The sequence below is a fragment of the Numenius arquata genome, chromosome 8, assembly GCF_964106895.1.
Source record: "Numenius arquata chromosome 8, bNumArq3.hap1.1, whole genome shotgun sequence".
Lineage (NCBI taxonomy): Eukaryota > Metazoa > Chordata > Aves > Charadriiformes > Scolopacidae > Numenius > Numenius arquata.
This window is the reverse complement of record NC_133583.1, coordinates 56,392,854-56,418,873: the sequence shown is the minus strand read 5'-3', so window position 1 is coordinate 56,418,873 and position 26,020 is coordinate 56,392,854. Positions and strand designations below refer to the sequence as shown.

The window sequence follows — 26,020 nt, the reverse complement described above, 5'->3', positions numbered from 1 at the left end:
TCCCTGACCGGCACCAGGGTAAACACGGTTGGCATCAGCTGGAGGTGAGCGTTCATCTTTTGAGCGGTGTTCTTCACATCCAAAATCTCTGTGTCCTTTATGATTCGCCTAATGTCCTTCTGTGAAACCAAGATGGAGCCTGGAGGAATGAGAAGCAAACCAGAAACTCTGCTTCCAACTGGAGCCCGGGCTCGGCGCTGCCTTCCCTGTCCTCTCCTGCCTGCGTGCCTGGGCAGCAGCACGTCGCTGTGCTCTCCTACCTCTGTTGGGCTTTGTATCCTGGTAACATCACTCCTGGTAGGTGCAGAAGACTCCCGGCAGTCCTTTGAGCTGCTGCGAGGGCTGGAGCTCTGGGAAACATGAACAAAACTCACCCCCAGGTACAGTCCTTCGCTTTGGAAAAAAATCTTACGGGCGGCCGTTTCCTGAAGTACATGTGTTCCTGATAGTGGTGTTTGTCTGACCTCTTTATCGCTGGTTTCTGTGAGATTTCGGAGTCGTTTCTACTTAACCTAATTTGGTACAAAAGGGAAGTATTGATACAAGGCGTTGGACTTGCATTAGTGTTTGTTTTACAAACGGGCAACCAAGATTTAAAAGGGGATCTGATTGATCGCTTGGGGAATTAAATACGTTTCCACCGAGGCAATTTTAACTTGTATTTAAAAATAAAGGAATACATTCTATATTCCTGGGTTAAGATGGTATGAGAACTAGAAAGCCATACCTTGTGTGGTTACTGCGTGCTGCTGCTGTAAACGCTCTTGTATTCCTTTCCTTCTAGAGAAACGGTGATGTAGCTGCTTTTGATTCAGCAAAGTCCTTCTCTGAAAGAAGAGGTAACGAGTAAAATGCCGAGCTTAGCGTTTTTATTATTAAAGTATAAATCAATTGAAACTATCTAAGTAATGTAAAATGCAAGCAATATTTATGGTCTGCTGAGACTGATTCCTCCCCCCCCCCCCTTTTTTTCTGTGTAGTGAAATGTCCAGACTCTAAAATTAATAAACTTAAGCTGTTCTCTGTTGGCCTGGAGTTGGCAGCCTTATGGTAGAGTAGCACGATGAGTAATCCTTGTCTGTCACAGAAAGGCTCATTGTGAACTTCCTATAGGCTTTCTATACATTTTTAACAGCGAACCTTCAGCAAATTTTGACCGTTTTAAGAAGGAGGAGGTGAGATCAAACAGAATCAATGGCAAACCCGTAGATCGGGTTGCAACAACATGTCATCACTGCCATTATTTTATACTCGTGTCTGTTGGCAGCTTTTGTGCTTTCTGGTCAAAGGTGTTGTCTTGCAGACAGAGCCATGCTGTAATTCACCGCTTTTCTTTTAAGCCAAAGTGTTCTGTGTTTGATTCCCGCTCAAGCGTGACGGAGGGGGTGGATACTGCAGCCGGGATCCCTTTGCTGTGGAGGGAAGGCCAGGCCTTCACTGCATTTGTGCAACACGACAACTAAGTAAACATGAAGCACAACTACAGCAAATTCTAACTTTTGGACCAAAGCTCTTTAAGTTCAGAAGTGCCAAAATCCAATTATACGTGCCGGGTTGCCTTAAGTGCCCGGTTACCTGTTTCTCAGATGGTCACATTAATTTTTTTTTTTTTTTTTTTTTTCCTGTTGGTCTGGAAATACGAAGGAAAATACGATGTTGGTTTAGAGACAAAGCGCTGGTGCTGCAGAGAGCTGAGCCGGTCGGCGGTGCTCTTACGTGTGCTGCCCTTGTGTTGCAATGGCTGTGGGTTTGGCATTTGTCTTCTGGATTTGCTTTGATTTACATACGTGACTTTCTGAAAGTTGGAGTCCCTGGGAAGCTGCTGCCGTTAAATTGGAAGACGGGAGATTTAGATTAGATACCAGAAAGAAATTCTTTCCTGTGAGGGCGGTGAGATGCTGGAACAGGTTGCCCAGAGAAGTTGTGGATGCCCCATCCCTGGAGGTGTTCAAGGCCAGACTGGATGGGGCTTTGAGCAACCTGCTCTGGTGGGAGGTGTCCCTGCCCATGGCAGGGGGGTTGGAACTCGATGATCTTTAAGGTCCCTTCCAACTCTAACCATTCTATGCCTCTTGCACGCCTCAGATGTCTTTGGGGAGGAAAAGGGCTGCTCTTCAGCCAGTTCTCACCAGTTTGAGCTGATAATTCAGCCTCGTTCTGTGGGAGCGTTAAAGTCCTAGTTGGGGCAGAAAGCCCAAAATGCCATAAAATGAAATTTTACCTCTTGGGGAGTTTTGCCGTGGGCTGTGGGAGGGCACCTTTCTCAGCCTTACGCTGACCTGCTTGTGTTTCGGCTGCTCCCGCTGTGAAAAGGGCACTGCTGTCCCACCGGGTTGGGCCTTCTCCATCCTTCTGCATCCGAGTGCATTGAGTGAGCTCTGATGGAGACGCGGCGTTAGTGCCATTTGGTCTCATTGCTCTGTAATGGCACCACGGGCTCTTCCACACTGCACGCAGTGAAATTCTCTACAAGGAGGTGTTTAACATCATCATTTGGCTATTAAAACTCAACTATCAACCCCGAAAGCCCAGCGGTCCCCTGCCAGTCCTGCATGTAGAACCCCCAAAACATCACCCTCACGGCTCTATGTTGTTCCCCTCCGAAACACCCCGACCCTTCCCCAACCCCTCACCTCTCGCTCCTGCCTCCTGACAGACTGCTGCCATCCACGCAGCTGCACATGGAGACGCGTCTGCATCTCTGCCATGGCACTGCTTGTCCTCATGGCTGCTGTGGGCTTGGCGGTGGCGCTGGGACTCCTGCAACATGCACCAGGTTGGTATCCCAAGAGTTGTTATTTTTTTGGTAAGGGTGGCAGAGAATGGCATTGCATGAGATGAGCCTTCGTATCCATCGCGGTGCTTCCCGGCGCAGACCAGGAGGAAGGGAAAGGATCGCCACCCATTCCTTGGCTCCAGTGTCCTGCTCCATAGGGCTGTGGTGGCTCTGGGTGGTGTGGTCACATTTCAGGCTACTGGTGTTGTCTTCAGCACTTGGGTCACAACAACCCCACGCAGCACTACAGGCTGGGGAAAGAGTGGCTGGAGAGCTGGCTGGTGGAAAAGGACCTGGTGTGTTAGTCGACAACCAGCTGAATGTGAGCCAGCAGTGTGCCCAGGTGGCCAAGAAGGCCAACAGCATCCTGGCCTGTATGAGAAACAGTGTGGCCAGCAGGACTAGGGCAGTGATCGTCCCCCTGTACTCGGCACTGATGAGGCCCCACCTTGAGTGCTGTGTCCAGTTTTGGGCCCCTTACCACAAAAAAGACACAAAAGAAGTGCTGGAGCGGGTCCAGAGAAGGGCAACAAAGCTGGTGAGGGGTCTGGAGAATAAGTCTTATGAGGAGTGGCTGAGGGGAGCTCGGGTTGTTCAGCCTGGAGAAAAGGAGGGTGAGGGGAGACCTTCTTGTTCTCTACAACTACCTGAAAGGAGGGCATAGAGAGGTGGGGGTTGGTCTCTTCTCCCAAGTCACAGGCGCTAGGACAAGAGGAAATGACCTCAAGTTGCAGTAGGGGAGGTTTAAATTGGATATTAGGAAAGATGTCTTCACAGAAGAGGTTATCAAGCATTGGAACAGGCTGCCCAGGGAAGTGGTGGAGTCACATCCCTGGAGGCAATTAAAAAACAGGTTGATATGGTGCTTAGGGACATGGTTTAGTGGTGGTAACTTGGCAGTGCTAAGTTAATGGTTGGATTTCACGATCTTAAAGGTCTTTTCCAACCTAAACAATTCTATGATTCTACGACTCTGCCATGAACCTACCAGAGATTAATCCTAGCCCCTGGTTATTTCTGGAATAAAAAATGAATTTTGGAAAAACCCCTTTCTTCCCCTTGATCTGTTCCTCACACTGTGAAAATGTTGGAAAATAAAGTATTTCTCGCTTTCCCTCCAGTGAACCGCTTCTGTACAGCCTCCAAGAACCGGACAGGCTTCTTGTGTGATGACAGAGTGACCTGCGTCCCTGCCAGCCAGGTCTGCAACAGAGTCAGCAACTGCAGAAACGGAGAGGATGAGCAGGAGGAACTCTGTGGTGAGTGGTTTTGTTGTGACCATCCTCTCCACACTGGTCTTCCTATCGTGAGGCAGAGCAGCTGATGTCCCTCTAATCCTGCTCTGGCTTCTGGCCACGTACGTGAACAGATAAACTTGGGAGATCTTTTGTAGGGCAGATGCTGAGAGATGGCACTGCCCAAAACCCAGCTGGGGTGCCAGAAATCAAAGACTTCAAGTTCCTCTGATCTTCCTAGGGTTTTGTTGTTTTTTGTTTTTGTTTTTTTTTTTTAAACGATTAAGTTTTTAAAATAATGATTCCTCCATTGGTTAAGCTGTATGCCTACATGGTTAATTTATTGTCCAGTTACACTGGAAAAAAAACCAACACCTTATTAAAGCAGAAGCCTGGGGCACTCAGATTCTACTTCTGGCTCAGCCATGAGCATCCCTTTCCCTCTCCAACCACAGCTTCCCCATCTGCAGTGGCGTTCGTGCCCTGACACCGTACAGGGAAGGACCGATCAACCCCTCCATGACAGCAGCCTTTGGTAGCTGCCGTCCCAGTCTGTGCCCAGTGGACTTGAGCACGTGTCTTGTGTGTCTGCCCTTGCAGGTGACTTGCCCCACAGCCTTCCAGGACACTTGGTTTTCCGCTGCAGTAATCCCTTGGTCTGGGTCTATGCCGATCAGAGGTGTAACGGGATGAACGACTGCGGAGACTGCTCTGATGAGATGGGAAGCTGTAAGTCTCTCTTCTGGCTGCTGGTGGGCAAAAGGTCTTTTCTGCTGATGGATTGAAATAGGTTGTACAGGTATGGTGCTCACTGGTGTTGCTGGAAATGCCAGGAGGCTGGTGTCCACAGCTAGAACACAAAATAGCTGGGATAGGATGCAAGTACGACCCATGCAGGCTCCCTCCCATCAGCTGCCAAGGGCTCTGTGCAAATGCCTGGTGGCAACCACGAGGAGAAAGGCTCCATGGTTTGTTCCCAGCCCCAAAAGTCATTCCTCCTCCACAGCTTGTTAAGTGTGGAGCAGTTTCGCTGGGATGTGTAGCTGTAGGCAGCAGCGATCATTCAAATAGGCCTTTGGTTGTTGGTCAGGAGATGGGTGCGTCTCTGAGCCAGGGGGACTGAATGTGCCTCAGCAGCTTCAAAGCCATCTAGATCCTTCTCTCGCTAGAATGAGCCATGGGTTTGCTCCTAAGTCACCCTTCTGGACCTGAAACTCAGGCAAGACCTGCCCATATCAATGGCTTTCTTTAGAGTAGCTTGCTAAAAAGTAAAAAATAAAAAATTACAGCTAGTTGTTCTGCCCAGGATGATGTCTGCCATGAAGGTCATCACAATGTCACACTCTGTGGTTGTCTCCCACAAGTAGCATCAAGCAAGTGTCTTCTTTGGTGGGTTCACAGACGCAAGGTCATCACCAGTGGCTTTGCAGTAGCTGCTAGGGGGTGAAACCCACCCAAGAGAGGAGGGAATGGGTCAGTGAGCAGAATCATTTCTGTTCCCTCTTTTCCATCCCTCCCAGTGGCCGCCTGCCCCCTGTGTGGGTTGGAGTGGTGGAGCTGCAGCCCTGTGCTCTACGAGTACTGCTCCTGCGTCCCCAGGAGGCTCTGCCGGGACGGCGTCCAGCACTGCCACAGCTGGTCCGATGAGTATATCTGCAGACCATGAAGTCTTGGCACCCAGCAGCGCTGGGGACCGCAGGGTGCTTCCTGTGTTGTCACCTTGGAGCCGTGGTGTCCTCCTGCTCTGCCACCCGTTCAGGAAGCTCCAGCCCAAGCAAGCCCTCATCAGCAGTGCTCTGACCAGCACGCCGTGACACTGAGCAGGGACAAAGTGCTGCACTTCCAGGCTATGGCAGCCCCTGCTGCAGATGAGACACCGGCTGTGGGACACCTTCACAGGTTCTCCCGTCATGTGAGGGTGAGTCCTTTCTACATGGGCAGACCACCATCTTGTAGCATTGACTCGATAGCTCGATGGGTTGTGAGCAGGGTCCTGGAGATCACCAGCTGCTGGCAACACAGATACCATGTCTGGCCAGCCCTGGGCAGGGGGCTTCTCCGGTATGGACACGCTAGTGCCTCTGCAGGCAGCCAGGTGAAGGTACATTGAAGACTACCCTAAAGAGCAGGAGCTGAGTGAGGTGAGCCTTTCTAGCCCTCGGTTGGCATTTCCCTCTGACACCTCTTCACACTCCTGACCCTCGCAGGCAGGAGAAGCCTATGTTTGTGTGCAAAGCACGTCTGCAAGTGGTTTCAGCAGGGGCTTTGAAGGCTCTGAGTTGATGCTCCGAGGACACTTCCCCAAGAATGCCATGTTGAGGGTGACATGGTGGGGAGCTGCTGCATCGGCCGTCTCCCACCCTCTTCTCAAACCATGAAGGCCAACGTGGAGAGTGTAATGGCGAGGAAGGCTGAAGTGGGTGTTTCAGGGTTTGTGGGGACAAATCACCTTGTCCCTGTCACCACGTAGCTGTCCCTGCAGGGCAGGGAACTGGTCTGTATATAAAACGTACCTCTCTCAGGGCTGCGCAGTTCTGGAGCAGTAGCTCAGCAGGTTGAGAACAGCCGTGGGGCTGGGATGAGTTTGCACTTGAAGATGGCGGAGAAAGGAAGGGGAAAAAAAAAAAAGTCACAGCCTCAGAGCAGAGAGCAGCAGAAACCCAAGCGCCGCTCGCGGGGCGGTGGGGGATGACACGGGGTCTGTTCGCTGCTCGTTTCATTCCTCTGCCAGCAGAGCAGGATCAGGCAGCCAAACCTTCAAAGCAGTCCTCAGGATGTAGATACAGACATGCCACTGAAACTTAAGAAAGATGCTGTCTTTCTCTGCTCCTTTGAAAAGCTCATCTGTGTCTAAAACGTCATCTCTGAGAAAAGCCCACATTTACAGTGAGTGCACTTACTTTTCTAGGCCCAAAAGAAACATCAGGCGATATTCTTCCCACCACCATCCCAGCTCATATACCTTTAAAAATAAAGCCCAGTCCAACCATTTCCTCTCTGTCCTGTGATCTGCAGCTCTGCATGTCACCACGGCTTGCATCAACAGCGAACGTTTCTTCTAATTTGTAGCTGGGATACAGCTGTCGGTCTGAGAGATCTTTTAAAAATAGCTTTACTGTACCCTGACTCATACCTCACCTGGAATGAGATGGCAAAACTCTGCATAGCGGAACCGGTACTACGGGAAACTTCCACAGCCACATTTAATAACCTGTCCTTCTCCACGCCTGGCTGGGACCGGTGGCTTGCTTTCTCCTTGCCTGTAAAACATCACTGCAGCATATTCAGTGCTGCAGCCTGGAAGAGAGGTTAGGGGTTTCCTCCGTAAACGTTTCTCACTTGCAAGCTTCCAGCCTCCGTCAAAGCCTGAAATCGTGATGCACGTTTTTACTGGAGAGTCACGGACATCTAACGCTTCGATAAGGCTGAGCCGGGGGTTGGTAAATAAAGCCTGGCTTGTTGTAGTTGCTGTTGTTCCTCTTGTTACCCCAAAGTACGTTCTGGGGCAATCAATGAGGAAGTCCTGCAGAATTTCTGAAGAGGAGCTCAAGGAGGGATGATTCAGAGGCAGCACTACTGGGTCAGTCTCTCTGTCCTGGGGAAGAAGAGCTTCCTTCTGGTTCAAACTGGGTTCAGCCAGGGGCTGTTTGCCTGTTCCTTGGCTTTGAAGCACAACAAGGTCCCTTCGTTGGGAGGGGGCAGGTGGGCTACGAGTGCTGCACGCTTCTATGGGGCAGTGGTCAAAGAAAGGTGGGAGAGGAGGGGAAGAATCTCATCCCTCATATGGATAACAGAACAACTGGAGTTGGTAAGGATTGAACCAACAAGCTGTTAAAAAGAAACAACTATAAAAACCCTCACGCTCAGCATAGGAAAGATTCTTGTCTTACCTCCTCTCTCCTTCAGCAGGAGGGTAAGGAAACAGGGGCAGCCTTTGGAGGCATGGAGGATATCCCTGGCTGGGAAGAGGAAACCAAACACACTCCTCTCTCCTAAGCTTTGTAATTGAGGTGAAGCACAAAGAAGTGAGGGAAGGAATGTGATCTCTGCATCCAAGAGAGCCAGTAAAGGTTCACCGGTGTCGGAGGAGCTGAGCCACCTGGTACCTGCAAGGTAGAGCCCCAGGGTTGCTCTCCGGCTGATGTCCCTGGGATGCTGGAGCTGTGATTAATGGCCTTAGGCCAGGAGAGAGGAACCGGGGACCCATCCTGCTCTAGATTTACACCTGTGAAGAGACTAACCAAGGGAGATAGGGGGAAGAAGCAGTCCACAGCACTCAGCAGCAGGACTCAGGAAGCAGCCGGGGACGCAGCGGGCAGTTTCAGCAGGCGTTTGGCTGAGCCTATTTCGGGGTGAGTCTCCTCCTGCAATTTTCTTACTTTCTGCCTTGTTCCTGGTCAGCAGAGGCCGCGTGCCTTACGGAGAGCAATTAACAGAGATGGGTGGGTTGAGGACACAGCAGCAAGTGTGTCTGAGTCGTCCTAGGATAAAATTTGCACAGTGGTGTGTCTAAAAGAGGAAGCCTGCTGTGGTCAGCAAGAAACCTAAGGGAAGGAGTAATTGTCCCAGGGATGGAGCATGTAAGAAACACGGTGCTCTAAAACACCGCTTTTGAAGAGCAAAGCTGTGCTGTGCGTTATTTTACCAACAAGCCTGTGACCTGGGCAGACCATTCCTGTTAAATCACAGAATCACAGAATGATATGGGGTTGGAAGGGTCCTCTGGAGATCATCTAGTCTAGCCCCCCTGCCAAAGCAGGTCCACCTAGAGCAGGTTGCACAGGAACGTGTCCAGGAGGGTTTTGAATGTCTCCAGAGACAGAGACTCCACCACCTCTCTGGGCAGCCTGTTCCAGTGCTCTGCCACCCTCAAAGTGAAGAAGTTCCTCCTCATGTTTAGATGGAACTTCTTATGTTCAAGTTTGTGCCCATTTCCTCTTGTCCTGTCACTGGTCACACTGAAAAAAGATTGGCCCCTTCCTCTTGACACCCTCCCTTTCAGTATTTATAGGCATTGATCAGATCCCCCCTCAGTCTTCTCTTCTCCAGACTAAAAAGACCCAAGTCCCTCAGCCCTTCCTCATAAGAGAGATGCTCCAGGCCCTTAATCATCTTTGTGGTCCTCTGCTGTGCCCTCGCCAGCAGTTCCCTGTCCTTCTTGAACTGGGGAGCCCAGAACTGGACACGATGCTCCAGATGGGGCCTCACCACATGCCTATTTTCCGGCTGAAGGCATCAGATCCCCCGAGACACGTGTCTCTCCATGCTCAGATTAGCAGCTCTCCGCAGCGGTGGAAGGGGCTAGTGAAAGAAATCCCCGGTGGCCGCTGGACCAGAAGCCGGCTGCAGGAGGAGGGTTATACTCGACCGCCGCAGTTGTCTTCCTCCCCGTTGAGATGCTGTTTTGCGAAGTCACTCTTTGTGCCGTTATTTGTCTCCGCGGAGGGCTGATGTAGTCCTCAGGGAAGCTATTAATAGTCTGGAGTTTCTGGGAAAAACACGTAGGGCTTGACTGCGCGTATTCTTGTTTTGTTCGTGGGCAGTCCTTTTTTTTTTTTTTTGAGGAAAATTCAGCAGTAAAAGAACGAAGAGAGAAAGGGGTTTACCTCTTTATGCCTTTTTTTGAAGTCAAGTTCCTTTTCCCAGCCTCTTCATGATTTCCAAGGATGCGTTGCTGTTCTTGTTGTTGAATTATGGCAAACAACAGTGTAAAAGGAAGGTACCCTCTAAATAAGCACTAGTAGAGGAAATCTGTAGTAAATTCTTGGCCCGACAGGCCTAAGAGCACAACGGTCGTTGTGGCTCCGTGCACCTCAGTGAGTTTTGATAGAAACACTCGGGGCAGGAATGCAACAATCATAGAATCATAGAATGGTTTGGGTTGGAAAGGACCTTAAAGATCATCTTGTTCCAACCCCTCCTGCCACGGGCAGGGACATCACCCATATGGTAAACGCACCTGCAGTGTTAGAGCTGCACTCCTGGCTTTGCACAGACCAACACAGAGTGACTCCGAGTATCTTGTTTGTTTTTTTTTTTTTTTTTTTTTACAGCAAGTATGTATAATTCTGTGAACACTACCCTGACTGTTTTTAGATAGGGAAGTATATCGCAGGGCACGCACACCAAGAAAGGGTTTTAAACCACAGAATGTCCTCACCCGCAGTGAATTTGCTTATAAAGGAGACTGTATTACAACTGCAGAGTCTAATCTCTACAGTAACCCAGTTGCAGCTCTCATTTCCTGGGCTAAAAGGAGAGAGAGAGAGAGAGGGGACTGCTGTTCTACTCTGCCTTTCTGCGATAACCGTTAGCGAGGGGTTACGGTCTCTCTGCCTCCCTCCCCTGGGGCCTGTGCTTATCCTCTCTGCTTCCTGCCTTTGTCAGAGCTCTACCCGGTGCTTACAGGCTGAGGTTTATGTTCTACCACCACTATTAAGGTCCCAGGGCGCTTGACAAGCACAGTGCATTTTCGTTTCAAATGAGCTGCAGCGATTAGTTTCTGCCCCTCAGGAGGCAAGAAAGGAGAAGGGATAGGACCAGCTATTTTTCTTAATATCTATGTCAGAAGAATTAGTTAAGGATGACAACAAAAACTTTATTTGAAAAAATTATTATGTATTGAAAATATACAGTAGTATCATCAAGCTTCTCCTGGACTCTCTCCCTCCCCAGGCATAGGTTAACCCACAAGCAGATCCCAGCAACCAGCTTTAACGATACTGGTCTCCTTTGTTACTCCCTCTCAGTATGTCTAAATTCTGTCATGAGCAAGAAAACAGCAAACAAAAGACCCACTTCTTTCTGACTCAGTAGGTATTTAACAAATCCCAGTCCTCCACAGTGAGGCACAGATGCTTCTGTTTGGAAGTCCTTTCTTTCTCTTGTTCAGCCAAAGCTCTTTTTTTATTGTTCCTTAATTCGTGGCTGCCTGCAACCTCCTTTTTCAAAGGTAAATGGCAATTTTGAACTTTTTCCTTATAAAACTGCAAGTTTCCAGATGCTTTTGTTTCTGCTCCCACCAGCTTGCATTTGACTACTTCCTCTATTCTGTGTGTTTTGCCATCTACAGGAAAAAAAAAAAAAAAATCAAGTTTAGATTTTGGGGAAAAACACAATTATGCTGTAAAATGCAGGCTTGTGTTGCAAAGTGTTTTGGCCAAGCCACCTTGGGATACCGACTGCTTAGGGAAAAATAATGTTTATATTTTGGACTCAGAAGGAGAAAACTCAAGTTATTATATGTTGCCCTAAGCATGCTGCCGTGCTGTACTTTAAGAGTTATCCAGCAGTACAACAAATGCAAAAACTCAAACACGTTGTAATGCAGTCACACAAATGACTGAAATTGCACACCTGAGATGGAATTTGTACTATATATTTAAAAAAAAAAAAAGTATGAAAATATTCCTTGTAGAAAAGAAAACAAATAAACTATGCGGTCTCTATGCAGTTACGTACAGAAACGCAGAGCTGCTGTTCTGGATCTCAAGTCGTCTTGTGGCTTTCTGGCCTCCATAACTGCCTGCTCCCACTGCAAAACTGTCTGAAATAACATTTGAAGGAGTTAAAACGTTTCTTGTAAAATTTACACAATTATCACTAGCAACAACTCTATCTCTTATTCTTTGCTATTCAGTGATTTAATACTCCGTAAGGACTGTTTCTAGTGAGTAAAACAGACTCAAGCCCCCGTACCTGCTCTGCCCATCCTTCTGTTTTGCAGTTACTATGATCAAACTCTTTCAGAGGCACTTTTGAGTGAACGAGGCCTATCTGCGTTTGGATCCGCTTAATGACAGCGTTAACATCCTAGTGAAAAGGGAAATAAAGTAGTCAGAGGGGAAGAACATTTGATTACGCTTGTCTGGTAAACTTAGACAGATGCTCTTTTACCTTGAGACCTGTCCCAGAAATGTCCAAACAATTCAATTTCTTGAAAGAAAGAAGGTATCCAATTCCCACGTCTGTGATTTTAGGGTTACCTGTAAGGTCAAGTAAAGTTAAATAAGTTCCAAGATGTGGATAAAAATGATCCGAATACCGAGAAACTATTTGTTCCAAAAGCTAATATTGGGTTTGGCCTTTTTTTTTTCTTTTTTGTAGTATGCTTCATGTTTCAAAAGTAAGTCAAAATGGATTTTTTCCCTCTAATGATCAAAATATAAGTATTACAATACCCATTCTCAAACTATTAAAAATATTTATGTAAGTAGCAAGTGGCTGGGACTACAACTATGACCTGTCCCTTCTGGAAAGCTGTTGGTAAAATTTGAGGTTGAGTACTTGGCTCATGGAAATCATCAAATTCATGTTATTCCTTCAACAGTAAGGAGGAGAAATTCTTTATCTGAAAGGCTACAGTTTGCTTCTAATATTAAACCATGAAGTACTTACAAGACAAGTCTAATACCAAAAGATTCTCAAGTCCCTTTTTCAATACTCGTACTGGTGCTGTCATTCTGCGAAGGCCTGCATCTGATAAAGAGTTATCCTTCAGGAGAAGCCGTTTTACGCTGGGGGGAGAGATACAAACGTGTAGTTTATAGTCATTATTTTAGATAGTTTTGCAAAATATCCCAAAACCCTGTGTCAGAAGGCTGGGGTCTTCCTGTGCCAACTCTTCAGTCTACTTTGTTAATGTTAGTAAAAAGTAGCAAGAAAGAAGCCTGGGTTGGTAGGACTAACAAATATCTTTATGTTGCCCCTGCAAGCTCAAGAGAAGCACTTACTTGACCGGCTATTCCCACAGCTCCAGTGACAAACCAGTCCTAGAGCACAAGCGTTTGCTAACACAGACAATAAGGTCTCAACTCCACTCAAAAATGCTTGGCAAAATGGGAGAGGACAGATTCAGTAAAAGATATGGCAACGATTTTAAGCGAGCAATGAGGTATTATAATAGAGATGAACAAAACTCAGGGAAAAACATACCATTAAAGCATTCTCCAGAGAACTTCAAGACAAAACCTTGATGCAAAATGCACCAAAATCTTATAGTAACATAATATCCCCTAATTAGCAGTCCTCCTGCCTATTGATTTCCAAAATTTTCTACTTTTCAATCTTTAGTATTAAAGAAAACTTAAAAAAAAAAAAAATTAAAAATATTAATTAACTAAATATTCAGTGTCCCGCTTGCAGAAATCTTCATCTGGAACACTGGTCTGGTTAAAAATTTGGCTGATCAAGTTACCTCTTAAAAAAGGAAATAGAAGTGTAAAACTGTTCCAAATGCTCAAGATGCAGTTTTTACCTGGCCAATGAAAATTATAAAGAATTGATTTAAAAACATAAGACAGTAAATTATCTTGTACATTTGTAGGACCTTTTATGATTCAGTATCTGCTTTGGATCATGTGATTTGTGTATAATAAATTCTGTATTTTGTTTACCTCAAGAACAGGTTTTAGGAAAATCCAAAATCTTCAAACTTACAGGTTTCTGCTTGTGACAATTTCCTTTAAAGTCACAGCCTGATTCTTTGAACTGCTTAGTGATAGTGTCACTTTTAGCCATGCATCAAGAAATCCATACCTAGACAGAGCCTCTTTGGTGAGGTGTTCCAGCAGTTCGTGTTCATCTCCAAGTTTACAACAGGAGAGATCCAAACATGTCAGCTCCCGGAAAGATTTAATTTCTTCTAGCTTTTCAGAGATAACCAGGTATCTGAAAAGAGAGAAAAAAAAAAAAAAAAAAAGCTATCGGTTTTCAAGCACATAAGGTGGCACTTATGTCCCTACATCCTTAAGTGTCACGAGTATAATGCAGTCATTTCTTGTAAGTACCTACATGAAAATTGACAGAAATTAGCCAGCTGTCCTAACAACCACTTTATGTGCAGTCTGCACACAAAACATCTCATTTCCCAGTTTTCTCCTTGAATAAATGTCAAGGTTTTGCTTTCATTCAAAATATTGGACTAACAATTAAGACTTCAACTTGCAAACATTGCAATTAGGGACTTCTTTACAGAATATTATTGTATTATTTCAGAATAATGCAAAATATACATTCAATTTTACTGTAAATTGACTTTACTACTGATACCGATACTGACTTACATACTTCATACTTCCTCAGTATCTAGGAAGTGTGTAAACAAACCCATATTCATCCAGATTTAAAATCTACTTCAAAAATATATCAGGATAGTTTGTCAAATAGCAAAATTTTACTTTTTATATATGTAAATAAAATACTTCACTAGAGATCAAAGTCCTACAGGACACCTGCAGGACCCCAACTAAACCTGTGACTGCATCCCAGGTGGTAGTTACTCAGTGGGTTATTTTTTTAGCTGTGTTTGTTCCCTGATCTGATTCACTCTGCAGCCACGCAAACATCTGTGCTGGAACTATTCAGGAGGAGGTTTACAGATGGGAACAAACCACTGCATGAGTATGCAGTAATAAGCACGTAGCAGTCACTACTTCACCAGTCTCCCCTGCATTTACATCTTATTGTCCCCGTGGCAAGACAAGCACCAAATTCACTAATCTCCCCTGAATTTACCTTCTGTTCCCCATGGCAAGACAAACCCCGAGGTCAGCATCTTCACTGCTAATTTAATCCCTCAAGGAACACCTCTTTGGCCATACAAATAAGGGGACCTTAATATCCTCCTACTGCACATATAGCTATCAAACTACCCCACCAAATCCCTTTACGTACTGCCTTCTGCATAGTGGAATTGCATGGCAGAGTCAGAGCGCAAGACAATTCTTCAGAGATACTACTATCTCAGGGGAGGGGGGGGGTCATGAAGAGAAGAGTGGGCTCTCTTAGAAATAAGATTCATCAGAAATGCCTTAATATCTTACTTGCTGGATTTCAAAGACTTGATACTTAAGTCAGCTTTCTGTAATGTAACTTCATTTCTGAATTAAGCCCATAAAAAGTATCTGTACTAGAGATAAAACGGCAGTAGGTTTAAAGGATAAAACAAAGGATAATTGACCTCTGCTCAAACATTCTTACTGTGCTCAAAACAGCCTTGGCACTTCAGATGAATATGCCTGTACTTTGATTTTAAACTGGATAAACCATCCCTTTTTCAACTGTACAGATGGAAGATAGACTGGTTATATTACTGGGAAAGACTTCAGTAGGAGCAAGGCTTTAAAAACATAATCCAGTTTTAAGCTTGGCAAGACTCTCTTTTAGTGAAAGACAACGTGGACATTGAGATGATGGAAAAACTGGTGCTGGACTCTAATCAGAACCTCGTTAAAGCACATTCAATATGGGGAGGGGAACCACAATAAACTAAGGTAAAACCTGCCCGACTTCAAAGCCTGTAACTTACCTATGAGACTATCTTTTCCTGAGGCCCCAAACTGAAACGGGATAGCAAGCTTATAGTAAGTAAATCCAGAGAGTTTGCAAGGGTGTACTTTATCTGTACAGTCAGCTAAGTATGTTGAAATGGTTATGAACAGCAATTACAAAAGCATCCCATGAAATTCCTGAGAACGCGTTAAACACATACATTGCTATGGAAGTGCTGATTATTATTGTTGAAAAATAGTTGCAGGTTTAATCCTTCACATGAAATCCCCTGTTAGTTAACACAGATGTATTCCGTCATCTGTATTATGATTTGTTTCTTAGAATGAAACCACCAGCTGCACTTGTAGGAAAGGAATGGGACAAAAGTAAGCAAAGCAGCAAAATGAGATTAGGCTCAGGTCATTTCATTAAAATTAGGTGGTGTCATAAGGCCCAAGAGATTTTTTAAAATTATTTTTAAGATAAAATAATTTAAGGGAAACTTTAAGTGTGCTAACAAAAAGCACTAGCAGATGACAATATTTGTTACTGAATACACTTACCTATTCCGCAAACATAATGAACATAGCACCAAATTGCCATATGCTTCAGTAAACTTCTGTAGAGCTCTCAGTCCCGTTACAGGTTCCGTGAACTTTTGTCTTGCTTCTGCAGCTGAAAAGAGCTTTTCAGCAATCTGTTCTGGGAAACCAATCAACGAGTCAATGTGATCAACATTGTCAGAAATGTAACCCAGCACTAGGCTGAAGAGAGACTTGGCCGAGTATCGGAGGTTCCCCTCCTTAGTGTACGTGAAGATGAAATGATCGGTTCTCTGCCTCCTTGCCCTATCGTCCTCCCTGTTCATACAAAGCTCCACCGAAAATCCTCTGGAAAACAGCCTAAAAGGTCTTGTTTTGGGAGTGACATTTTGTATGCCGCCTGCACCCTGATTTACCATGTGCAGCTTCCCATTTTCACGCACATATATCGGCCCGGTGTCCAAATGGCTTTCAGAGTGGAGACAGTAAGACATTCCCCTTGTCCAGTTCTGCAAAAAAAAACCAACATAGACAGGTAAAGAATAGCTACAGAGGAAAACACAGCTCGGGAAAGACCCCAAACCCTGGCAGCTCTCCTCAAAGCCCCGAGCGCAGCCACGTAGCTCTGTGGTGCAAAGACAGCCGGGCTGCGAGGAACAGGGGTGTGCTGTCTGCCATCAAACCGCAAACACCAGTCAAGTGGGAATGGAACCCAGGGCTGGCAGAGAGGCAAAGGGCCTTTGCTCTGTCAGGGCCCTGCCACTCTGTGCCTGGTGCCCATCAGAGGCCTGGGGCATGGTCCCAGTCCTGCACTGGCACAGGGGTCTGGGGGCTGTGTGGGAAGCGGCCCCCACAGCTTGGCCTGGCTCTGCTGCGGGCAGGGAGGAGGAGGAGGAGGGCAAATGGCTGACTGCAGCAGGGCAATGGAGCCTGCTGGGGGATCTCCCTCCCTGGGAGGGTGGCCAGGATCCTGGTGCCAGCTTTGCCCAGCCAGTGCCGGGAGCTCTGGTTTGTGAGGAGGGGGCAGGAGGGCGCAGACCCGGCCATGGCGGGGGGGCAGAGGAGGGTCGGGGTCCTGTCAGCTCCTGCCTTGGGGGCTGAAGTCCTGGGGGGCGGAAGGGGACCGGGCCCTGCCTGAGGTGGGGGAAGGGGGAGTCGAAGGGATGGGGCCCTGCCCGGGAGGAGCAGGGGACCGGGGGGATCGGGTCCAACCCTGAGGGGGCGGGAGGGGCGCTCTCTGAAGGGATCGGGTCCTTCCCGGGGGAGAGGGCGGCGGGGCAGAGCGCAAGGAGAAGGGTCCCCCGGCCCGGCGGTGAGGCGAGCGACCCGTGCCCCGCTCCCCACGCCTCGCCGGGGCCACCGGCCCGGCCCCCACCTACCTGCCCCGGGAGGGGCTGTCCCGACGCGCCGTCAGCCGGGCCGCGGCTCGGCGCTCCCGCCGCCCATCCCGCAGCGCCGGCGGGCGGCGGGCGGAGCCGCGCCGGGGGCGGGGAGCGGCAGCGGGCCGGGGCCGGGGCGGCGCGGGGCATGCCGGGAGCGAGGACTGAGGGGCGGGGGGGGGCGGGCCAGTGTCCCCAGTCCCCTGTGTGGGGCGAGCTCCCCGCTCCCAAGCCCCACCGGCGGCAGAGGGGCTGGAGACCCCCGGGAGTTGCGGCACCAGCGGGGAAGCCGGAGCTGTGAGGGTCTCTCTGAGGTGGCGGGTCCCGCAGGACACCGCGAAGCACCGCGCAGCTTCTGGGGGCGGAGCGGGGGCCACCGCCGTTGCTTGGTAGCGGCAGTCCCCGGCTTTCCCCTCCCCGCCGCTACCGCCGCCCGAGGATGAGGGCCGTAGACTGGTGCCTCAGCTCGGCGGGGGCCGCCGTCGTCTTGGCCACCTCCAGCGACGAGCAGCACCCCGCCGAGAACATGGCGGACGGGTGAGGGGGGCGCGGGGCGCTGAGGGGCCGCGAAGGGGGAGCGGGCCCCGGCGGGAAGCGGCGCCTTAGGGGCGGCTGCTCCCCTCAGAGATCCCTCCCGGTGCTGCCGGTACGGCACCGCCAGGCTCGGTCCTTTAGCTTCCCACTCGGATAAACGCATAATTTAACTCCGTTTTTTTCTGGGACCCCCACTCCCATGAGTCCTTCTGAGGTGCTCTTCAGGTACCGAGCACGTTAATGTATTAATACCTCCAGAGCGTTTCCCTGTCACCATACACTTAAAAAACCCCAAATAAAAATGGCTTTTCAGCCTTTTTTGGTTTTTTTGGTGATAAATTTCTTTCAAGATGGTTATACATGGAAAGCTGCAGGTGGGGTTTTATGTCCTGTTCTCTCCACAGAAGTTCAGAAACGTTTTGGACGACGACAGGGATGTTCCCACAGGAATTCATTATTGGTTTTCCTAAATGCGTAAAAATCAGCAAAGTCGCAATCCAGTGTTACTTGGGTAAGACTTCATGTATTGCAGTATGTAACACGTAACTACGTTAAAACGTGTGTCTGTACCTATATGTAAATTCTCACAGTGGTGTGACATTCTGTAACTAGTCACTTCTAAAGCTCAATTCATAAAGCTTCATTTAGCAATAAAGCAATTGCCCTCCACATCCAAAGTTTTTCATAAGTCAGAAAAAAGATGGAAAATCTATTCCACCTGCACTTAATTTGTCCTTATAACACCTTGTATTGAGCTTATAATTAACCATTCTGTTGCACAGTGTTGGCTGTTCCAATTTAATGGACAGGACTACAATACTTAGTCTTTCAATGATTTATTTTGAATATTGATTTTAATAGTTTCGTAGGACAGAATTCTGTTAGCTTTACTTTTTAAAAAGTGAAGCTTTACTTTTTAATAACGTGAAGAAAAATCTGAGTTCTAAACCAGGACGGACTGTTACGAGGTCAGAGCATGGAGACAGCAGCTTGACCATGAGCAGAGGCTGCGCAAAAGACGTGAAAACTTGTCACTGTTTGTCCAACCTGAAACATGAGGATGTTGGTTGTATTACAGGCTTTCCAGATAAGGAAGAGGAAGAATGGATTAGTTAGTTAATGCTTTTAAAGTGCTTTGTAGATGAAAAGTAAATAAAATAAATATCATTATTAATAAAGAATCAGAATTCATGTTGATATTTTAAATGTGTGTGTATATATATATATTTATTTTAGTGCGGACCTTACGGATTGAAAGAAGCGTATCTAAAGATCCAGTAGGTTTTGAACAGTGTGTTGAAAAAGGTAAGATTCTGAATCTAAAGCAGCAGGGATTTTGTGGGAATAATGTTGATCTTCTCCAGTGAGTCATTTTAACCCCCTGTCTGTTGAGTAGTCAAGTGTGGCTTGATGATTATTTTATTAAGACATTAATGTCTAATAGTCACATTTGAATGAAGTTTATGAACGCTGCTGGTCTTTGTAGCAGTTTGGAGATGTAAAAAGCTGTAAAGGGCTAAAAGCACTACTTGTGTACTCGCTTTTATGATCCAAAAATTAAAAACAGACTTACATAGTATAATAGAGTGCCATTTCCTGCATTGTTTGGGGAGTTTTGTGGTTTTTTTTTTTTTTTTGGTTGGTTTGGTTTGTATTTTTTTCTAATGCCTCTTGGGTGAAATTTTATAAAACAGTGTAATAAGCGGGATATATGTACACTGGGATATTGCAAAAAGTATTTGTTCTCTTAAATCTCTTTGTTAAAAAACCCAGCCTGTTTCTGTAACCAGTGTAGGTTCATGGTCCTTAAGCTCCCTTGAACTCTGAAGTCCAGTGAAAGCTTTTCACAGCATTGCACATTATTCTTCATTATTTCCTTTAAAATATATTTTCTAGATTTGCACCATACAGAAGGACAGCTTCAAATGGAAGAATTTCCAGTGAGTATTTATGGTGTACATCAGTAGTGGTTTACGAAATGGGATGTCTAGACTAACTAGGGAGAAACCATGAAAAACCAAAACGTGTCTTTATTTACAGTTATTGCTAAGTTGATGTTAGATACGGGAATTTGTAGATCACGGTATGAAATTCCACTTCCTGACTGCTCCTTTGTAGATTATGGTATGAAATTGCCCCTGCCCTGCTGCTCCTAGCTCTGTGAAGGAGCTCTTTCTAGAAGCGTGGCAGTCTCTCCTCCCATGGTTGTTGCCTTTAAGGCTGCACTATTTAAGGGGAATGGGACTTTTTTGAATTGCTGTCATCTAAAGAAGCTCTGAAGCTGGCTAGAGGTATTAAAAGACTTTGATTTATGTGCAATTCGAGAACAGACACAGAAATGCCTAGGTCCTTCAGTCTAACAAACTTCTGCAAATGTTGTTTGATAGCTATGTTATTACAGAGAATGCAATAACATTTTTTTTTCCCTTCTACAGCTTCCTGATTTCCAAGCCACTTACTTGCGCTTCATCATCAAATCTGCCTTTGATCATTTTGTGTCAGTGCACCGGGTGATGGCAGAGGGCACAGCAGAAAACACTTAAGCCCAGCTTAAATTTGTACCTCAATTATTTTTTTTTTGGTAAAGAAGTTACATTTTGATACCTATAGTGCAGGGAGTATTTATTATTAAAACATAAAATCTTGTATTAAAGTGTTTTTTGAAGGTATGGATGTAGTATGTATTCCCCGCTGGTCTAATGTATGGAATAGAGTAGAATCATTTAGGTTGCAGAAGACCTTTAAGATCATCAAGTCCAACCGCAATGCAGTACTCTCGTTAATTGTAGTAACAGCTTTCTTGTTTTATAACCTAGACTGTTACCCTAGAACACTTGAACATAACTGAGTCCGTTTAAATTAGTATGTTTATATCAGGCTTTCTTAATCTTTGAATTAAAACTCAATTTCCTGTAAAATGTTTCCCTTGTGCTCTGAGTAAAATAGGAAAAAAAAGTGAAATACTTAAATAGGAGTTACTACTTCCTACTGTCAAAGAAGTCCTTCGAAAGTTCTTAAATTAGTAACTTTCTCATCAACTCAAACTGTTCAAGATTAATAGGATGAATATAAAAATCTGCTAATGCTTAGAAATAACCCAGGGAGGAAAGGGGCAGGGCAGGGAGGGAAATAATCCGAAGCCATATGAGGTGCTCTGATAGGTTTTTAATAATTGCAGATCAATCCCTTGTTTCTATAAATATTTTCTACAATCAGGTCACAGCCGCCCCTGCTTTATGCTATGACTGTCATAACAAATATTAATAGAAACAAACGTTGATAGAGATTGTCTTGCTTAGAAGCCTTCTGAAGTCAGTGAAAGTGAACATTTAGGAAAATTGTGTGTATGCAAGAGAAAGAGAATCTTAATCGTGTGAAATCAGTTGTTTTGCACTTTTGCCAGTCGACTTTTGCAGGTGTCACCACCCCTGAGGTTTTTTCCTCCACGATGTTCCTTACAGATCTAAACGTTGGTATCCAGTCCCGGTAGCTCAATGGTCCCAACTGCTCTTCATTACTCTATGTGGTGTGAGCGTAGGAAGATCCTACAGTGCGGTAGTTGGGCTTGTAGCGATGAGACTTGAAAGCCTCTAGACAAATGCAAATGCTCTTCAGATTCTTTTCCTTGTTGTCTCTATTGTCATTTTTTAATTCTTTGTTTCTTCCTTCTTACACTTACGTCTATGAAAACTTACTTATTGAGCATTTTTGTCCAGCTAGTCTTTACTCTGAAGTCCTCCTCTTTTTCATGTTTTCCAGGATGGCGCGTATTTCTTGGGGGTGATAATTCCAAGGCCCCACTCCTCCCTGCAAAGGCAATAAAATTAGAGAGTGATGCTCAAGGAAACAGAGCAGCGGTCCTTTGGCGCGCAGCAGTCGCACCGGAACTGTGGGCAGATGTGCAGCCATCGTGTGGGAGATGGTGCACGCACAGGTTACACCCTCCTGTGGAACTGGGGCAGGGCCAGCCTCTGGATCCTGGAGCTGGAAAAGCGTTCCTGGATCTCACAGCTTAGATGTACTTAGGTTTCCTAATGAGCCAGAGGATAAATATTTGAGCAGGACTGAGGTGTACGTCAAATATGTACTTTATAAAGGCCCAGACTGGTTTTGCTACAAGTCCTTTTCTCCCCAGTTACAGTGAATTGTGCAATGACTAGTTCTGAAACAGAATGAAATACCGACTTAAATGTAAAGCATTCTCAAATTATTTTGAAATTTTAAAATCTCAATATAGTGCATTCATTATTGTTGATATTTTTTACCTTGTAGATGACCTTCCCTCTTTGAAGTACATACAGTCGTTCTGGCAGTGCAGCGTATTTTGAACTGCTGTGGTTTTCCATAGTGTCTAAAACCACTGGACATAAAGGATTATTTTTCTGAAGGAATTGTGCTGCGATTTTTCGATCTTCAAGGCTTCTGTGATTTTTAATAACAATATTGTTTTTGAAAGCCCATCCATCTGAAACAAATGAGAAAGGGATTTAGCAAGGAACATTCTGAATAGGTGCCAAGGGTGGAGATATACTCTTGCCATACCCCAAAACTCTGTTAAAATGGTATTGCAAGTTACTCCTAACACCAAAACTTGCCATGAAATGAAATTTCCCCCTCAAGAGTATGAGAGCGCTACAGCTTTTCAAATGAATGGTGCCATGATCTTTTTTTTTTTTCTTTAATTTTGACAAACTGTTTTCCCCTTGTCCTGAACTCAGAAATATTTGGTGTATTTTAGCTGAAATTTTGCTACATAAATCAACCGTAGAGAGATATCGGGAGGGGAGATACATCCCATTTAGGTAAGGTTTGCCAAAATTAATGGCACGGAGGAAGGGATTTTAAAACGATAAGCGGTGCTAGCAGTGGATACCCGTTCATTTAGCACAATTTCAACAATTGTACTGTTCATTCTGCTTGGTTCTGCTCATTGAGCCTATAAAACAAGATTTTAGATCTGTGAGAAGGGAAGCATTTCTGAGCCAGGGCGCACCTTCCTTTTTCAGAAATAGGCAAACACACATCTGCGCGCAACCCTTCCTAATAAAATAGACATTAGTAAAGGTTTCTGATGACTGAGTTACTATCTTTTTCTTAACTACTGAAAGTGTTGTGGTGTTAGAAAACTTGAAAACCGTAAATACTACGTTTTGGAAAACCACCTTAACCCTGGGATAAATCAGTGCCGATGCGTTACTGAGTCCAGTGCAGATAAAAGAGCGTGTACAGTTTGTTTGCTGAATTTTTCACATTAAGAGTCTGCCTCCTGTTCTTGAGACATGTTAAAATGATTAATTTTTTTAAAAACACATTACACATGCTGGCATCGTATACTTAAACCTTTGTTCTCTTAAATGGTTTTGATTGTTTTGTTGGTTTTTTTTTAACACCAGAGCTAACACTGAGAGGAAGCTTTGTAAAGATAGAACTCCGTGCTTCGCTTCACAGAGATGAACCTTCAGCCAGAGCCCCTCAGAGTAAAGCCCCTCAGAGATGCGTGAGTAAAAGCTTTGGAGAATTAGGGACACAAATTGGTGCCGAGATTTCGTGTTGCCACTGTTGAGGGAGATTTCTTTCCCTCCTTCGCTAATGTACTTCTCTTCCTAAAGGGAACGATGAGGGCTTTGGTAGGCGTTGCTGTGATGTTTGTACTGTACCTGCTGCGTGAGCTTCTTCGATGTAGATGATAAGGAAATCTGCTATTGAGTTGAAATCTTTGATGAGCTTGTTGAACTCATCAAATTTCAACATAAACGAAGGTCAGGTGCAACTTCCAAAATTCAGGATTAAAGGTCGGTTATCTGGGGAAAAAAAAAAAAAAAAAGGACAATTTGTAGTTAAACGGTGTTGGGAGGAAGGGAAGAATGTCGGGAAGAATGAAATGCATACACTGAATTGAGCCTCTGTCAGAGAGTTTCCTGGGCAACAGCAGGGATGTCGCTTACCCCATAACTTTCTTCTTAGGACGTGAAAAACTGCATCTATGCAAAACAGCCATAAAGGTGCTTTCTTTTCCCTTGCCTGGCTCTGGGCTGTGCTGGCTCCAGCACAGAGCTCAGCCGAGGGGGACCCTTTCCTTGGGACCGTGCGGTCCCAATGGCTTCCCTCCCCTCTGTGTCACGAGAGCCAGTGCTCCAGTTACCAACGTTTTGGGATAGGGAAGTGGTCTAAAATGGATATACGGTGCCCAGAGATCACAGCCTCCCCGAGATCCTTCGTAGGAAGGAACTTCAAAAACACTAAACACAATTATCCACAAGGTTTTTCGAAGGACAGCGTTTGGGGAAGGGATGTGTAAGCACAGGGTCCTTTTTTAATGCCTTTTAATGAACCCAGTAGCCGTGTCTTGATTTTTTTTTTCCAGAGGTGTCCGGTCTGGCCGAGCTGGGTGAAAGCTGCGCTTTTCAGTTATGCCTCGCAGGCTTTCATGCTTTCAGTGTATTTCTGCGATTTCCTGTCCAAACAGAACTCTGGTTATTTGTAATTATTTATTAAACCGGTGTCACACGAGCCACCGGCAAAAGCGTTTACGCAGCCGCTTACAAATTAACAGGGTGTGTGCCCACAGGTGTCAGCATCTGTTCGCAAGGCCTCCATTTAAGAGGACCTGCAGGATTTTTAAGCACTTCTTTTAGTCTGTGGTTATGCTAAATTATCTGAAATTTGTTGAAGAGCTTTTCCAGATCTCTTTTCCAGATATTTTCTATCGAAAGATATATATATATAGATATATATATATATAAAAAATTAGAAAAGCAGAGTTAGAGAAGGGTGTAATCCCTCCTATGGGAATCAGGGCTGCAGCTTAATGATTAATTCCACGTCCTACAGAGATCTCCGTGGGAGGCAGTGGACGAAGTACAAAGCAGCTTCTTTTTCTTGTGCTTATTTCCAGCCACTTCGAATCTGGAAAAAAAAAAACCCAACCACCGTGCGCTTTCTAGGCTTTGTCCTGGCCGAGGGCGTGGGTGTGGGACTTTCTGTACCTACAGGCAGTGACAGCCAACAGTCGTGAATCACCGCACGCGGCTCCAATTCTGGGTCTTCTCTCCCTAAAATAAATTATTATCTTGGCTTTCAGCAAAGAGGCGTTTCCAAGCAGAGCCGGCTTTTGGGAGAGGTTCTTAAGCTTATTGGTGTGATGGGATAATGGTGGCCAGGATGATAAAACGGGGGTTATTTTTGAAAAAAATCAAGAGGCAGCTGGAGTGAACACGTTGCACCTTTCCCGTCCGTGAATGCTGATCATCTGCCAGTCCCTGTTCCCTCGGCAGCCTCTTCTCCTCCTCTCTCCTCCTAGCAAACCAAACCCCATTTACTGACCTCGCATGAAATCCAGGAGGCGACGGACCTCCCCCTTGAAAGTCACCACCGGCGTGTTGGGAGCGGGATGTCCCTCGTAGGCTTCGTCCTCCAGCCTCTTCCACTTCACCTTCAGCACGAAGAGCAAATACTTGAAGCTGAAGAAGGTCGGCCCCCAGTTTTCGTAGCTGAACTTCGGGTTCTGGTTCATTCTGCTCTTTTCGCCCTGTTTGAGGATGTATCTTTTCATGGCGCCGGGGAACAGGATCATCAGTGTTTTGCCAACGACGACGCACGTGGTGACCTGCAGAAAAATCAGGATTTTTTGTAGGAGTATCCTGACTCCCGACATGGTGCCGGAGGAGGAGGTCCGGCCGCTTCCCACGGGAACGCGGCGCGACGGCAGGGGCAAAGGTCGAGGGGGAGGGAAAATATTCACAGGTTTGGCCAAATTTCTGCTTTGCCTTTGCGCGCCGTCACCTCTCCACGGACCTCAGCGTCTCCGTGGGCGAGGAGCCGGTCAGCCGCACTGCCTGCGTCAACGCCAAGGGCCCTAATTATAGCGATGGCTAGATTTTTGGTGCTAATTGCACCATTATAGGGCTTATTCATAAATAAGTCATGTGTTTTATCAATGAGAGGAGCCAAATCCGGGTGTTTTCCCAGAGCCCCGGGCTGAAAGGCCGAATTACGCCGGTGGTACCCGAGGGTCTGATCCTGCCAGCGGTTCTGCGTGTGCAGGGCTCGGAGCTGGCACGTTTTGGTGCCAGACCATTGAGGGTGACGCCTGGGGCCTTGGATTGATGTCCCCATTTGGGTTTCACATGGGCTGTGCCAGTGGCGCCCTCTTCCTACAGCCCCACCTCCTCCGGTGGCCGCTGCTTGTCCCTGCAGGGCTGGGAGGTATAAATATATTTTATTATATAAAATATAAATATAAATAATATAAATATAAAATATATATATTATATATTATATATA

General features: G+C 46.1%; 4 protein-coding genes across 4 annotated transcripts; 2 read left to right on the top strand and 2 right to left on the bottom strand.

Moving 5' to 3' along the window:
* The first annotated feature begins 359 nt into the window (after window positions 1–359).
* On the top strand, window positions 360–5,677 carry LDLRAD1 (low density lipoprotein receptor class A domain containing 1). The gene is made up of 6 exons (XM_074152537.1): window positions 360–380; window positions 785–839; window positions 2,657–2,776; window positions 3,898–4,035; window positions 4,612–4,740; window positions 5,532–5,677. The coding sequence occupies exons 1-6, from the start codon at window positions 360–362 to the stop codon at window positions 5,675–5,677; spliced, it is 609 nt and encodes a 202-aa protein (XP_074008638.1).
* A 4,913-nt stretch (window positions 5,678–10,590) lies between these two features.
* On the bottom strand, window positions 10,591–17,335 carry LRRC42 (leucine rich repeat containing 42). The gene is made up of 8 exons (XM_074151262.1): window positions 17,204–17,335; window positions 15,846–16,333; window positions 13,549–13,680; window positions 12,409–12,527; window positions 11,908–11,996; window positions 11,710–11,823; window positions 11,473–11,557; window positions 10,591–11,077 (listed from the first exon to the last, which is right to left on the bottom strand). Exons 2-8 carry the CDS (start codon window positions 16,316–16,318, stop codon window positions 10,821–10,823), a joined length of 1,269 nt encoding a protein of 422 aa, XP_074007363.1. The 5' UTR covers window positions 16,319–16,333; window positions 17,204–17,335; the 3' UTR covers window positions 10,591–10,820.
* Window position 17,336: 1 nt separating this feature from the next.
* IFT25 (intraflagellar transport 25) lies at window positions 17,337–23,066 on the top strand. The gene is made up of 5 exons (XM_074151264.1): window positions 17,337–17,740; window positions 18,142–18,248; window positions 18,974–19,042; window positions 19,634–19,677; window positions 20,173–23,066. Exons 1-5 carry the CDS (start codon window positions 17,643–17,645, stop codon window positions 20,278–20,280), a joined length of 426 nt encoding a protein of 141 aa, XP_074007365.1. The 5' UTR covers window positions 17,337–17,642; the 3' UTR covers window positions 20,281–23,066.
* On the bottom strand, window positions 20,884–25,415 carry DIO1 (iodothyronine deiodinase 1). The gene is made up of 4 exons (XM_074151263.1): window positions 25,061–25,415; window positions 23,395–23,538; window positions 22,003–22,202; window positions 20,884–21,544 (listed from the first exon to the last, which is right to left on the bottom strand). The coding sequence occupies exons 1-4, from the start codon at window positions 25,389–25,391 to the stop codon at window positions 21,461–21,463; spliced, it is 759 nt and encodes a 252-aa protein (XP_074007364.1). The 5' UTR covers window positions 25,392–25,415; the 3' UTR covers window positions 20,884–21,460.
* Between the last annotated feature and the right edge of the window lie 605 nt (window positions 25,416–26,020).

Bases quoted from the DNA above. Each gene is read 5' to 3' on its own strand.
- LDLRAD1 (XM_074152537.1), top strand. From the start codon at position 360: ATGAACAAAACTCACCCCCAG. The intron at 2,777-3,897 runs GTTGGTATCCCA...CTTTCCCTCCAG, and splicing joins ACTCCTGCAACATGCACCAG to TGAACCGCTTCTGTACAGCC. The intron at 4,741-5,531 runs GTAAGTCTCTCT...CATCCCTCCCAG, and splicing joins CTCTGATGAGATGGGAAGCT to TGGCCGCCTGCCCCCTGTGT.
- LRRC42 (XM_074151262.1), bottom strand. From the start codon at position 16,318: ATGTCTTACTGTCTCCACTCTGAAAGCCATTTGGACACCGGGCCGATA. The intron at 11,997-12,408 runs GTAAGTACTTCA...TTGACCTTACAG, and splicing joins TTTGGTATTAGACTTGTCTT to GTAACCCTAAAATCACAGAC. The intron at 11,078-11,472 runs GTACGTAACTGC...TTTTTCCTGTAG, and splicing joins AACAGCAGCTCTGCGTTTCT to ATGGCAAAACACACAGAATA.
- IFT25 (XM_074151264.1), top strand. From the start codon at position 17,643: ATGAGGGCCGTAGACTGGTGCCTCAGCTCGGCGGGGGCCGCCGTCGTC. The intron at 17,741-18,141 runs GTGAGGGGGGCG...TTCTCTCCACAG, and splicing joins GCCGAGAACATGGCGGACGG to AAGTTCAGAAACGTTTTGGA. The intron at 19,678-20,172 runs GTGAGTATTTAT...TCCCTTCTACAG, and splicing joins TTCAAATGGAAGAATTTCCA to CTTCCTGATTTCCAAGCCAC.